Genomic DNA, 13,561 nt, shown 5'->3' on the forward strand with positions numbered 1-13,561 from the left:
TCGCGATATAGTAAATTTTGTAGCTAATTTCCCCCCTCCTGAGCGATATCGTTTACTATATCGCCCAGTGTGTATGCAGCAGACAACCGTAGTGTGACCCCGCGGGTCGTTAACGTACCTCGGTGTCGGCCGTACATGTAGCTTTGGATGAGGAGTCCAAATTGAGCTGCATGTACAGCCGGCTGCAGCATGACATCAGAGTGCGATATCGCACACTGTGTATGCCTGCCGTCAGGTTGCCCGGACCGGGAGGGGACACACTAGGCGACGTCACTCATGGAGCACATTGCCTAGTAATGTGTACCTACCTTTAATTCTACTCCATGGTTATTACACAGTGAGAAAACTAACAAACAAATACAATTTTATGCTTTGAAATGTCCATTTATTTTATTCAATACAGATTTGGAGACATTATCTGCTTTTTTATTCACCAAAGTGAAAATCTCTTTGTAATGGCCAAAGGCACAATGTGAGATAAAAAGCATAATTCTTCTTCAGTACATCACTTGTTACAGAGTGCAGTCCAGATCAGAACGTTCAGATTCTCTTACTCGAAGAATCTGAATTGACAATAAAAATCACGCACATGGGAGAACTTGGGAGGGAAGAGAACAGTTCCAGTTCTATTTCAGCAGTAAATTGCATAATGCAGTAAAGTTGAAATTTAAATCACTCTGAAATTACAGATATAAAATGAATGATGTTGCTGAGGGAATAAAACCAAAACATAGAACAGCACGTAAGCTGAACATCTTAACATGTCAAGAACATTTACCATATCACTAACCAAAACTAATGTCAAACATAAAAAGCTAATAAAATACTAACACATCATAATTATGAACAATATGCACAATATAAAAAAGGACAGCATGTACATACAAGAGAAGTCTTCATAGTAAGAGCATCTTGATGCACATACATAAATAGAAAAGGTAATATTTTGGAGGTGGTCATCTATTAACTGTATGGTTCAATTTGCAAATAAAAATAAGCTTGCCCTTCATTTGCCACTGGTCAAATGTGTGACCTATCAGTACAGGCTACCATTTTTGACAAATAGAACTTGAAACTGCATTAAGGATAATTTACATGTAATTCATATATGGTATATGGTGCCACATACAATATACATTGTCCGTAAGGAAAAGTACAATGCAAAAACCCTTTTCAAAAGAAAAAGCTAAAAACATATTGACTGAAATATTGAAGAAATATGCAAAAAACAAGTTATACATTAACTCAGTGCATTAAACTATTGCCATAAGTAATGTAGATTTATAAAGAATGGTACGGTTAACTTTACAGATCCATACATCTGCAGTGTCTGATAATATTAATATATCGCAAATGTTCAAAAGAGTTATAATTTTAATGGGATGATTGGCCAGTACTTTGGTTGCTTTTTATCACAGTGTCTGTCAAAGTTAAGCTGCATCGCAGTTTCCATTCCTTGGATTTTAGCTGCATCTTCTCCATAGAGTTTCTTCATCTCTATCCTACGCCTTTCTCCAGGCCTCTCGGAAGGAGGCTGGGTTGATCTTTTTGTGGGGATGTGCAGGTCATGACCTGCATCTACATACTGTTCATGCATTTCCGCCTCAAGCTGCTGCTGTCTCTCTGAAATAGTGCAGTAAAATAAAATATATATATTATTTTTCCTATTCATTTATCATTTCATAGAAAAACAATCCCACTCTTATCATTCAAAACTGTTATACATTTCCCCAGCTCTAGAGTGACTGCTTTGAATTGACCATTACTGAAAGCAACTAGAGCCAACATAATTTGCCTGATTAAGAATTTAAGAAAGTAGACCAGATGCAGCATAATGAGTTCTGTCATGGTCGGAGTCCATTTAAAAAAAACAAAAAAAATCTACTAACTAGTCATTGCACTCTATAACAAAAAAAATTGCATAGAAATGATATTTATATACAGTAGCACACATATGCTCCACAATGCTTTAGAGAGAATACTTGGCCATTCACATCAGTCTGTGTCCTAGTGGAGCTTACATCTATTCTCCCTATTATATGTACACATTAGAGTTCATTTTTGTCAGGAGCCAATTAACCTTCCAGTATATTTATGGACTGTGAGAAGAACTGGAGTACCCGGAGGAAACCCACGCAGGCAGGAGGAGAATATGCAAAGTGCACACAGTTATAGCCATGGTTAGAATTGAACCAAGTAGTGTGATGCAGTAATGCTAACCATTACCCAAACCATGCTGCTAGATTATCCTACTGCAAAATCAGGGCAATCTAAGGTTGCTCCAAGGTAAAACCGCCTTCTCTAATTGTAAAAACATCAATGATCCTAAGTACCACTAATATTGGGCATTACAGGCACTTTTAAGTTTAACAGAACAGTCTGGTGAACCAATTAATCTGCAACCTGTCACTCCTTTCTCCTGTGTCTCTCCCTCTGCCGCCTGTCACTGTTTTCTCCAATCTCTCTCCCTCTGCCGCCTGTCACTGTTTTCTCCCATGTCTCCTCCCCTCTTTCTCCCTCTGCCACTGCTTTATCCTGTCTTCCCCCTCCGGTGCCTGTAAAAATTGGATTTTAGTACCTACAGGTAAATCCTTTTCTCCTCGTCCGTAAAGGATGCTGGGGACTCCAAAAGGACCATGGGGTATAGACGGATCCGCAGGAACCTGGGCACACTACAAAGACTTAAACTGGGTGTGAACTGGCTCCTCCCTCTATGCCCCTCCTCCAGACCTCAGTTAGAAAACTGTGCCCAGGAGAGATGGACAATTCGAGGAAAGAATTTATAATTTAAACACAGTGAGTGTTATACCAGCTCACACCACGAACATACCGCAAGACATGGCCTTCAACAAAATACCAGCCCACGGTATGAAAACATACAGCCCTACGCTGAGAGAATATGTAACACAACCTGTAACAATAAAAAGAAACCACATGCCATGGCATGAACAACGTCAGCGATAGCCTGACAGAGAAGAAACACCACAAAGTGCAACCAACCTCAATAATCTGCAGATACAGAGGATGCTGGGGACTCCAAAAGTACCATGGGGTCTATACCAAAGCTCCAGAACGGGCGGGAGAGTGCGGACGACTCTGCAGCACCGAATGAGCAAACATGAGGTCCCCATGAGCCAGGGTATCAAACTTGTAGAACATAGCAAAGGTGTTTGAAACCCCACCAAGTAGCTGCTCGGCAAATTTAACCCGCAGAGACTCCTCGGCCTCTGCCCAAGAAGAGCCCATCTTCCTAGTAGGATGGGTCTCCCCCTTCTTCGGTAACGGCAATCCAGCCGTAGCACTAGCACACCAAATCGTATCACAGATCCAGCGTGTAACAGACCGCAGAGACGCAGGCGCCCCAAGCACGCTGGGAGCATACCAGACAAACAGAGCCTCTGTTTCCCCAAACTGAGCCCAACTGGCGACATAACGCTTCAAAGCCCTGACTACATCGAGAGACTCTGAATCAGTCACTGCTGAAATTTCACATACTCAGCCTCCCCCATTTATCACGTCTGTTTTTCCATAAGGAGGACCAGGGAAGAATCAACCTCACTGATGATCTTGACAAACACCGAAAACCTTCTTTGGCAGAACTACTATCCGAGTTCTCCCTTCTATCCACTTGGAAGATCAAACAGGGGCTCTTGTGAGACCAAGCTGCTACTTCCTACAACCGCTTTGCGGTCGCCCAGAATGCACCAACATGACCACTCTCTAAGAGAGAAATTTTAACACAACCTTTAATAAAAGGTTCCAATAAGTGAGACACAAGAAACGCAACACCACATCAAGATCCCACTGTGCCAATGGGGCACAAATGGAGGTTGGACGTGCAGTACTCCTTTCACGAAAGACTGAACTTCCAGAAAGGTGGCAAATTCTTTTATTTTTATTTTTTTAAAGAAAATTTATAAGGCCAAAACTGCCCTGAAACAGAGCCTAACATAAGGCCTGCATCCACGCCTGCTTGCAAGGAATGGAGAAAAAACGACTCAGCTGAAAGTCTTCCGTAGGAACCTTCGTAGATTCACACCAAGACACATAGTTACACCAAATGCGGTGGCAAGGCTTCGCCGTAACTTCAGTGTCTGTGTCAGTGTCTAGGCTGAGGAAGTGTGGAACCGACCTCACTGGGAATACCCATTCGGACTAGGATATGTCATTCAACCGCCACGCCGTCAAACGCAGCCGCTGTAATTCCTGATACACGCCCGAATCTTGCTGTAACCAGTTCGTCCCGTATAGGAAGAAGCCAGTGATCTTCTATGAATAAATCTTGAAGAACTGGATACCAAGCCCTCCTTGGCTATACCGGAACAATGAGGATCGCCGGAACCTCTGTTCTTCTTACGGTTATCTCCTTCAGCAGACTGAACGCGGAGGGGACACCTAGACTTACAGAAAACACCCAAGGTGTCACGAGGGCGTCTACTGCTATAGCTTGAGTGTCCCTTGACCTGGAACCATATTCCGGAGGACCCTCGTTGAGGCGAGACGCCAAGATGCCCAATTGAGGCCCACCTCAAAGACTTGCCACTTCTGTGAGATTTCTTGATGACGATTCCTCTGGAAATACTTCTCATGCAAGGACTGCTCCCCAGCCTCGAAGATCAGCATATATGGACACTAGGATCTAATCCTAGCTCCCGAACCGTCGTCTTCTAGGAGGGTAGAACTGAGCAGACACCCCAGGAGCGATATCCTGGCCATTAGAAGTATATTCCGGTGCATGTGCCGGTGAAAACACGGACCACATTCCCAACAGGTCCCATGAAAACCACTCTGGCATTTGACCTGTACACCGAAAAGGCCTCTTAGGCCGCATCCAACGTCTTCATCAACGGAACATATTGATGGATTGGCACTGCAAATCTGATCCGACTCCGGATCCTCAGACCTCTGTCCACAGGAAACCACCGAACCGCAACTGTTCAGTATCTACCCTGATACTACCTCCGACATCTGCGCCGTTGGGAACAACAGCCCCTCCCTGTGTCGAAGCACAGTCAGAGAAAAACAACGATTTCTTTACCTCGCCTGAATCAGGCGAACATCTCAGTACAGAATAACAATGCCGCAATGTTATAGAGAAGAACCAACATAAGGAAGCTCCCCTCTCTCTTTAGGGTAAATCTATCTGAAGTCTTACCGAATACAAACACTCCCTCATGTGTATGTAACGGAAATAAGCCCACAGTATAGAAATAAAATATCACTTAGCTTTCCTGTATACGATCCTTTGAGACAGGGCCCCGTGTCGACCAGGAGTTAACTTTCACAGTATTCTATCCGTGGCAGGAAAAGAATAAACCTTCGGACTCCTTGTGAGGATCTGAGACCAACTCGTCACGGTTGACCTAGAGCTTCATCAACAGAGCAACCAGCACATGAGAAAGAATACTTTTACTTCAGTCGACATTATAAGTCATAATGTAATACACAAATGCACACGTATCCAATATATATATATATATATATATATATATATTTTTTTTTTGTCCCGAACTGTAGGGTCCCTAGTGACAGTATTGTGTACTGTATGTCTATGACCATGTGCTGACATGCCCCAGTTGTGGATCAGACAGGAGACCATATGGTCGACAGAAACCCTAGTATTTGTCGACAAACCGGGAGTAGTAACCAGGCAAAATAACCATCTGGCGACCCCGAGAGGTACGAGTGGAAAATACCTATATAAACTTTCTAAGACTCTCCCACACCTACTACCATATCAGTGCTTGAGCTACATGCCCAAGGAACCATACCATACATATACATACAAATATATATATATATATATGAGAAATGCAGATAAGATCGGAGCGACCACCGGTGGTGAAAACTATAGGAGACTAAAAAGATGATTTTTTAAAAGCAAAAGCGGGGTTTATTTATAACGAACGTTTTTAAAAAAAGTTTTTTGGACATAAAAGGCAACATATAAGAATGCTTTTTTTAAAAATTGTTACAAAGTCGTTTAAAAGCATTCTAAAGGACATAAAGATAATAATAGAGATGAAAACGATAAAAAAATGGTGCTAAAAAATTCACGTACTCATAAAATAAGTACCATAAGAGACAATTGTGTATCTAAAATTATCTAAAAAAATTATTAATACACAAATATATAAGAGATCCGATAAATAGAAAAAGCAGCTTAACTTGAGGATTTTCAGTAGTAGCAGGAATCACCCAACGCGTTTCGTCTGGTCTGACTTCATCAAGGGGTAATGAGCACAGTGGGACACACCGTCTATATATACCCCTATGGGTCAGGAAGTGATTGACATTGGTGGAAACAGGATAAAAAAATACTAATACATTTCAGGAACACATAGTAAATGAGATCCCATAGTAAATGGGATCCGCTGCTAGTGGTTTATACGATGACTTGTCTCCTAATAGTCTTTCGGCTTCCACAATGTATGCCGTGCGGTCCATGATCACCAGCCCCCCCCCCCCCCCCCTTTGTCAGCTGGTTTTAAAATGATGTCTTTATTTCCCTGGATTTGCTTAATTGCTTGTCTTTCTTTATTAGTTAGATTCTTTTCCTTAATAGGTTGGACCTCAGCCTCACATAGGTCTTTCATCACTAGATCGTAAAACATGCCTATGTTGTTTCCCTTAGATTCCAATGGGTAAAATTTCGATACCGGTTTTAGTCTTGATTTTGATTGTTCATAGTTCCTTAGAACCGCGTCTTCTTTCCTTAGGAAGTGACGTTTCAGAGTGAGTTTCCTCACAAATTTGTTTAAATCCACGAAAGTGTTGAATATTTTCATCCCTTTAGTGGGTGCGAATGACAATCCTTTGTTCAAGAGAGATTTCATGTGTAGTTAGGTCATGCTAGATAGATTGAAGATGCCTTTGGATGAGGGGTTTTCTACTGCAGATACCTTCGTTTGAAGAGACTTTTTCCTGCCACTCCCACGGCATCCTCTTCTTCTAGCTGCCTTTTTCGTGGTGACGCGTAGCTTGCTCCCTCCTTGATGGTTTTTGTCGTGTCCCTGACCTTTGTGCTTGGTCCTGGGGATAAAAAAACCTCTCCTTTTGAGTCCAATTTATGTAATGCTGAAAATCTGTTGGAAGTTTGTATGTGTCTCCTTTCTTGTGGAGCTTGACTTGGCAGTCTCCTTTTTCCTTTTTGTGATACTGATTGCCAGTATTCCTTTCTCACCTTCTGTTCTTGTGGTCCCTCTTGGTTGAACCTGTTCCAGTTTTTCACTTTGTTATTTTCATAATCCTGTTTGTCCCTGCTGAACTTTTTTTCTTTATTCCTGATTACTACGTCCTCAATGTGTTCTAGCTTTTTATTCAAAACTTTCTCATTTATCTTGAAGTCTTCCTTATCCTTGAAGGTCTCAAAGCCTTTTTCAGTTTCATTGATTTCCGTTTCTTGATTGGCTTGAATACGTTTTTTCTCCGTGATGAGCAATCTCATTAAATTAATTGAGCAGTTGTGCAGAATACTGTCCCATTCTTTCATGAAGACCTGGTTTTCAGTACCAAAGGTGGGTTGCTTTAGAATTCTAAGGCCTCTGGGGACTCTGTCCACACTGACGTAATGTTCTAAACCTTTGATGTCCCACCAAGCTTTTACTTCCTTAACAAGTAGTCTCTCAATGTCCCAGAACATATTGTCAAGGTTACCAGATGTGGGTGTCTCCTCAGGTTTATTGGTTTCATTAAAAATTTTATTGCACAAATTGCTTCTCTTGTCCGTACGTTCGTTTATTCTGAACATAATGTGTTTTAGTCTACTGGCCCAATTTAAGGCAGCTGTAAGAAATAGTACAGAGGTATGTGTATATAGGGTGAGCTAACCGCGCCAAAAAATAGTAGAAATTTTTTTTTCACAGTATGTCTATTATATTCCCCAGTATAATGTCTAGTCTCTATATACCACTCCCCTTTCTTTATGGGGCGTCCGCTAGATCTTAAATAAAACCTACACTAGTAGTAGCAGGAATCACCCAACGCGTTTCGTCTGGTCTGACTTCATCAAGGGGTAATGAGCACAGTGGGACACACCGTCTATATATACCCCTATGGGTCAGGAAGTGATTAGTGACATCACTTCCTGTGATTGATTGACATTGGTGGAAACAGGATAAAAAAAACCACGGACACCGGAAGTGGGGCGGAAATTACGCGTTTAGCGTCATATACCGGACTAAAACAATTCATAAAGTCTTTTACGAATTACAAAGACTCTGTACACAATTTCTAAGCGCAAGTCTCCCTCATTGTTGATCTCATTTACTATGTGTTCCTGAAATGTATTAGTATTTTTTTATCCTGTTTCCACCAATGTCAATCAATCACAGGAAGTGATGTCACTAATCACTTCCTGACCCATAGGGGTATATATAGACGGTGTGTCCCACTGTGCTCATTACCCCTTGATGAAGTCAGACCAGACGAAACGCGTTGGGTGATTCCTGCTACTACTGAAAATCCTCAAGTTAAGCTGCTTTTTCTATTTATCGGATCTCTTATATATTTGTGTATTAATAATTTTTTTAGATAATTTTAGATATACAATTGTCTCTTATGGTACTTATTTTATGAGTACGTGAATTTTTTAGCACCATTTTTTTATCGTTTTCATCTCTATTATTATCTTTATGTCCTTTAGAATGCTTTTAAACGACTTTGTAACAATTTTTTTAAAAAAGCATTCTTATATGTTGCCTTTTATTTCCCAAAAACTTTTAAAAAAAACGTTCGTTATAATAAGAATTTACTTACCGATAATTCTATTTCTCATAGTCCGTAGTGGATGCTGGGCACTCCGAAAGGACCATGGGGAATAGCGGCTCCGCAGGAGACTGGGCACAAAAGTAAAAGCTTTAGGACTACCTGGTGTGCACTGGCTCCTCCCCCTATGACCCTCCTCCAAGCCTCAGTTAGGATACTGTGCCCGGACGAGCGTACACAATAAGGAAGGATTTTGAATCCCGGGTAAGACTCATACCAGCCACACCAATCACACCGTACAACTTGTGATCTGAACCCAGTTAACAGCATGATAATAGAGGAGCCTCTGAAAAGATGGCTCACAACAACAATAACCCGATTTTTGTAACAATAACTATGTACAAGTAATGCAGACAATCCACACTTGGGATGGGCGCCCAGCATCCACTACGGACTACGAGAAATAGAATTATCGGTAAGTAAATTCTTATTTTCTCTAACGTCCTAGTGGATGCTGGGGACTCCGTTAGGACCATGGGGATTATACCAAAGCTCCCAAACGGGCGGGAGAGTGCGGATGACTCTGCAGCACCGAATGAGAGAACTCCAGGTCCTCCTCAGCCAGGGTATCAAATTTGTAGAATTTAGCAAACGTGTTTGCCCCTGACCAAGTAGCTGCTCAGCAAAGTTGTAAAGCCGAGACCCCTCGGGCAGCCGCCCAAGATGAGCCCACTTTCCGCGTGGAATGGGCTTTTACAGATTTTGGCTGTGGCAGGCCTGCCACAGAATGTGCAAGCTGAATTGTACTACAAATCCAACGAGCAATCGTCTGCTTAGAAGCAGGAGCACCCAGCTTGTTGGGTGCATACAGGATAAACAGCGAGTCAGATTTTCTGACTCCAGCCGTCCTGGAAACATATATTTTCAGGGCCCTGACTACGTCCAGCAACTTGGAATCCTCCAAGTCCCTAGTAGCCGCAGGTACCACAATAGGCTGGTTTAAGTGAAATGCTGAAATCACCTTAGGGAGAAATTGAGGACGAGTCCTCAATTCTGCCCTGTCCGTATGAAAAATTAGGTACGGGCTTTTATAGGATAAAGCCGCCAATTCTGAGACACGCCTGGCTGAAGCCAGGGCTAACAGCATTACGACTTTCCATGTGAGATATTTTAAGTCCACAGTGGTGAGTGGTTCAAACCAATGTGATTTTAGGAATCCCAAAACTACATTGAGATCCCAAGGTGCCACTGGAGGCACAAAAGGAGGCTGTATATGCAGTACTCCCTTGACAAACGTCTGAACTTCAGGAACTGAAGCTAGTTCTTTTTGGAAGAATATTGACAGGGCCGAAATTTGAACCTTAATGGACCCTAATTTTAGGCCCATAGACAGTCCTGTTTGCAGGAAATGCAGGAATCGACCCAGTTGAAATTCCTCTGTAGAGGCCTTCCTGGCCTCGCACCACGCAACATATTTACGCCAAATACGGTGATAATGTTGTACGGTTACATCCTTCCTGGCTTTGATCAGGGTAGGGATGACTTCATCCGGAATGCCTTTTTCCTTCAGGATCCGGCGTTCAACCGCCATGCCGTCAAACGCAGCCGCGGTAAGTCTTGGAACAGACATGGTCCCTGCTGGAGCAGGTCCTTTCTTAGAAGTAGAGGCCACGGGTCTTCCGTGAGCATCTCTTGAATTTCCGGGTACCAAGTCCTTCTTGGCCAATCCGGAGCCACGAGTATAGTCTTTACTCCTCTCCTTCTTATGATTCTCAGTACCTTGGGTATGAGAGGCAGAGGAGGGAACACATACACTGACTGGTACACCCACGGTGTTACCAGAGCGTCCACAGCTATTGCCTGAGGGTCCCTTGACCTGGCGCAATATCTGTCCAGTTTTTGTTGAGGCGGGACGCCATCATGTCCACCTTTGGTTTTTCCCAACGGTTCACAATCATGTGGAAGACTTCTGGGTGAAGTCCCCACTCCCCCGGGTGAAGATCCTTGCCACTTCCGTCATTGCCCTCCTGCTTCTCGTGCCGCCCTGTCTGTTTACGTGGGCGACTGCCGTGATGTTGTCCGACTGGATCAACACCGGCTGACCCTGAAGCAGAGGCCTTGCCTGACTTAGGGCATTGTAAATGGCCCTTAGTTCCAGGATATTTATGTGAAGTGACGTTTCCATGCTTGACCACAAGCCCTGGAAATTTCTTCCCTGTGTGACTGCTCCCCAGCCTCTCAGGCTGGCATCCGTGGTCACCAGGACCGAATCCTGAATGCCGAATCTGCAGCCCTCTAGGAGATGAGCACTCTGTAACCACCACAGGAGAGACACCCTTGTCCTTGGGGACAGGGTTATCCGCTGATGCATTTGAAGATGCGATCCGGACCATTTGTCCAGCAGATCCCACTGAAAAGTTCTTGCGTGGAATCTGCCGAATGGAATCGCTTCGTAAGAAGCCACCATCTTTCCCAGGACCCTTGTGCATTGATGTACTGACACTTGGCCTGGTCTTAGGAGGTTCCTGACTAGGTCGGATAACTCCCTGGCTTTCTCTTCCGGGAGAAACACCTTTTTCTGTACTGTGTCCAGAATCATTCCTAGGAACAGCAGACGTGTCGTCGGAATCAGCTGCGATTTTGGAATATTTAGAATCCATCCGTGCTGTCGTAGTACTACTTGAGATAGTGCTACTCCGACCTCTAACTGTTCTCTGGACCTTGCCCTTATCAGGAGATCGTCCAAGTAAGGGATAATTAAGACGCCTTTTCTTCGAAGAAGAATCATCATTTCGGCCATTACCTTGGTAAAGACCCGGGGTGCCGTGGACAATCCAAACGGCAGCGTCTGAAACTGATAGTGACAGTTCTGTACCACAAACCTGAGGTACCCTTGGTGAGAAGGGCAAATTGGGACATGGAGGTAAGCATCCTTGATGTCCAGAGACACCATATAGTCCCCTTCTTCCAGGTTCGCTATCACTGCTCTGAGTGACTCCATCTTGAACTTGAACCTTTTTATGTAAGTGTTCAAGGATTTCAGATTTAAAATGGGTCTCACCGAGCCGTCCGGCTTCGGTACCACAAACAGCGTGGAATAATACCCCTTTCCCTGTTGTAGGAGGGGTACCTTGATAATCACTTGCTGGGAATACAGCTTGTGAATGGCTTCCAATACCGCCTCCCTGTCGGGGGGCGACGTTGGTAAAGCAGACTTCAGGAACCGGCGAGGGGGAGACGTCTCGAATTCCAATTTGTACCCCTGAGATACTACCTGCAGGATCCAGGGATCCACTTGCGAGTGAGCCCACTGCGCACTGAAATTCTTGAGACGGGCCCCCACCGTGCCTGAGTCCGCTTGTAAGGCCCCAGCGTCATGCTGAGGACTTGGCAGAAGCGGGGGAGGGCTTCTGTTCGTGGGAAGAGGCTGTCTGCTGCAGTCTTTTTCCCCTTCCTCTGCCCCGGGGCAGATATGAGTGGCCTTTTGCCCGCTTGCCCTTATGGGGACGAAAGGACTGAGCCTGAAAAGACGGTATCTTTTTCTGCTGCGAGGTGACTTGGGGTAAAAAGGTGGATTTCCCAGCCGTTGCCGTGGCCACCAGGTCCGATAGACCGACCCCAAATAACTCCTCCCCTTTATACGGCAATACTTCCATATGCCGTTTGGAATCCGCATCCCCTGACCACTGTCGCGTCCATAATCCTCTTCTGGCAGAAATGGACATCGCACTTACTCTTGATGCCAGAGTGCAAATATCCCTCTGTGCATCTCGCATATATAGAAATGCATCCTTTAAATGCTCTATAGTCAATAATATATTGTCCCTGTCCAGGGTATCAATATTTTCAGTCAGGGAATCCGACCAAGCCACCCCAGCACTGCACATCCAGGCTGAGGCGATTGCTGGTCGCAGTATAATACCAGTATGTGTGTATATACTTTTTAGGATATTTTCCAGCTTCCTATCAGCTGGTTCCTTGAGGGCGGCCGTATCAGGAGATGGTAACGCCACTTGTTTTGATAAGCGTGTGAGCGCCTTATCTACCCTAGGGGGTGTTTCCCAACGTGCCCTAACCTCTGGCGGGAAAGGGTATAATGCCAATAATTTTTTAGAAATTAGCAGTTTTTTATCGGGGGAAACCCACGCTTCATCACACACCTCATTTAATTCATCTGATTCGGGAAAAACTACGGGTAGTTTTTTCACACCCCACATAATACCCTTTTTTGTGGTACTTGTAGTATCAGAAATGTTCAAAACCTCCTTCATTGCCGTGATCATGTAACGTGTGGCCCTACTGGAAAATACGTTTGTTTCCTCACCGTCGACACTGGAGTCAGTGTCCGTGTCTGTATCGACCTGAGGTAACGGGCGCTTTAGAGCCCCTGACGGTGTTTGAGACGCCTGTACAGGTATTAACTGATTTGCCGGCTGTCTCATGTCGTCAACAGTCTTTTGTAAAGTGCTGACACTATCACGTAATTCTTTCCATAAGACCATCCAGTCAGGTGTCGACTCCCTAGGGGGTGACATCACTAACACAGGCAATTGCTCCGCCTCCACACCATTTTCCTCCTCATACATGTCGACACAACGTACCGACACACAGCACACACACAGGGAATGCTCTGATAGAGGACAGGACCCCACTAGCCCTTTGGGGAGACAGAGGGAGAGTTTGCAAGCACACACCAGAGCGCTATATATATATACAGGGATAACCTTATATAAGTGTTTTTCCCTAATATAGCTGCTGTATATATTTATATGCCAAGTTAGTGCCCCCCCTCTCTTGTTTTACCCTGTTTCTGTAGTGCAGGACTGCAGGGGAGAGTCAGGGAGCCTTCCTCCAA

The 13,561-nt window shown here is 44.1% G+C and overlaps 1 protein-coding gene across 1 annotated transcript in view; it reads right to left on the reverse strand.

The window, feature by feature from the left end:
• Positions 1 to 363: 363 nt before the first annotated feature.
• The window catches only part of GEMIN8 (gem nuclear organelle associated protein 8), a 201,947-nt gene continuing 188,749 nt past the window's right edge, over positions 364 to 13,561 (reverse strand). The window contains exon 4 of the mRNA XM_063953534.1: positions 364 to 1,623. Coding sequence (XP_063809604.1) covers positions 1,367 to 1,623 — 257 coding nt within the window. The 3' untranslated portion in view covers positions 364 to 1,366. The remainder of the gene's footprint in view (positions 1,624 to 13,561) is intronic.

Source organism: Pseudophryne corroboree, chromosome 2 (genome assembly GCF_028390025.1).
Source record: "Pseudophryne corroboree isolate aPseCor3 chromosome 2, aPseCor3.hap2, whole genome shotgun sequence".
Lineage (NCBI taxonomy): Eukaryota > Metazoa > Chordata > Amphibia > Anura > Myobatrachidae > Pseudophryne > Pseudophryne corroboree.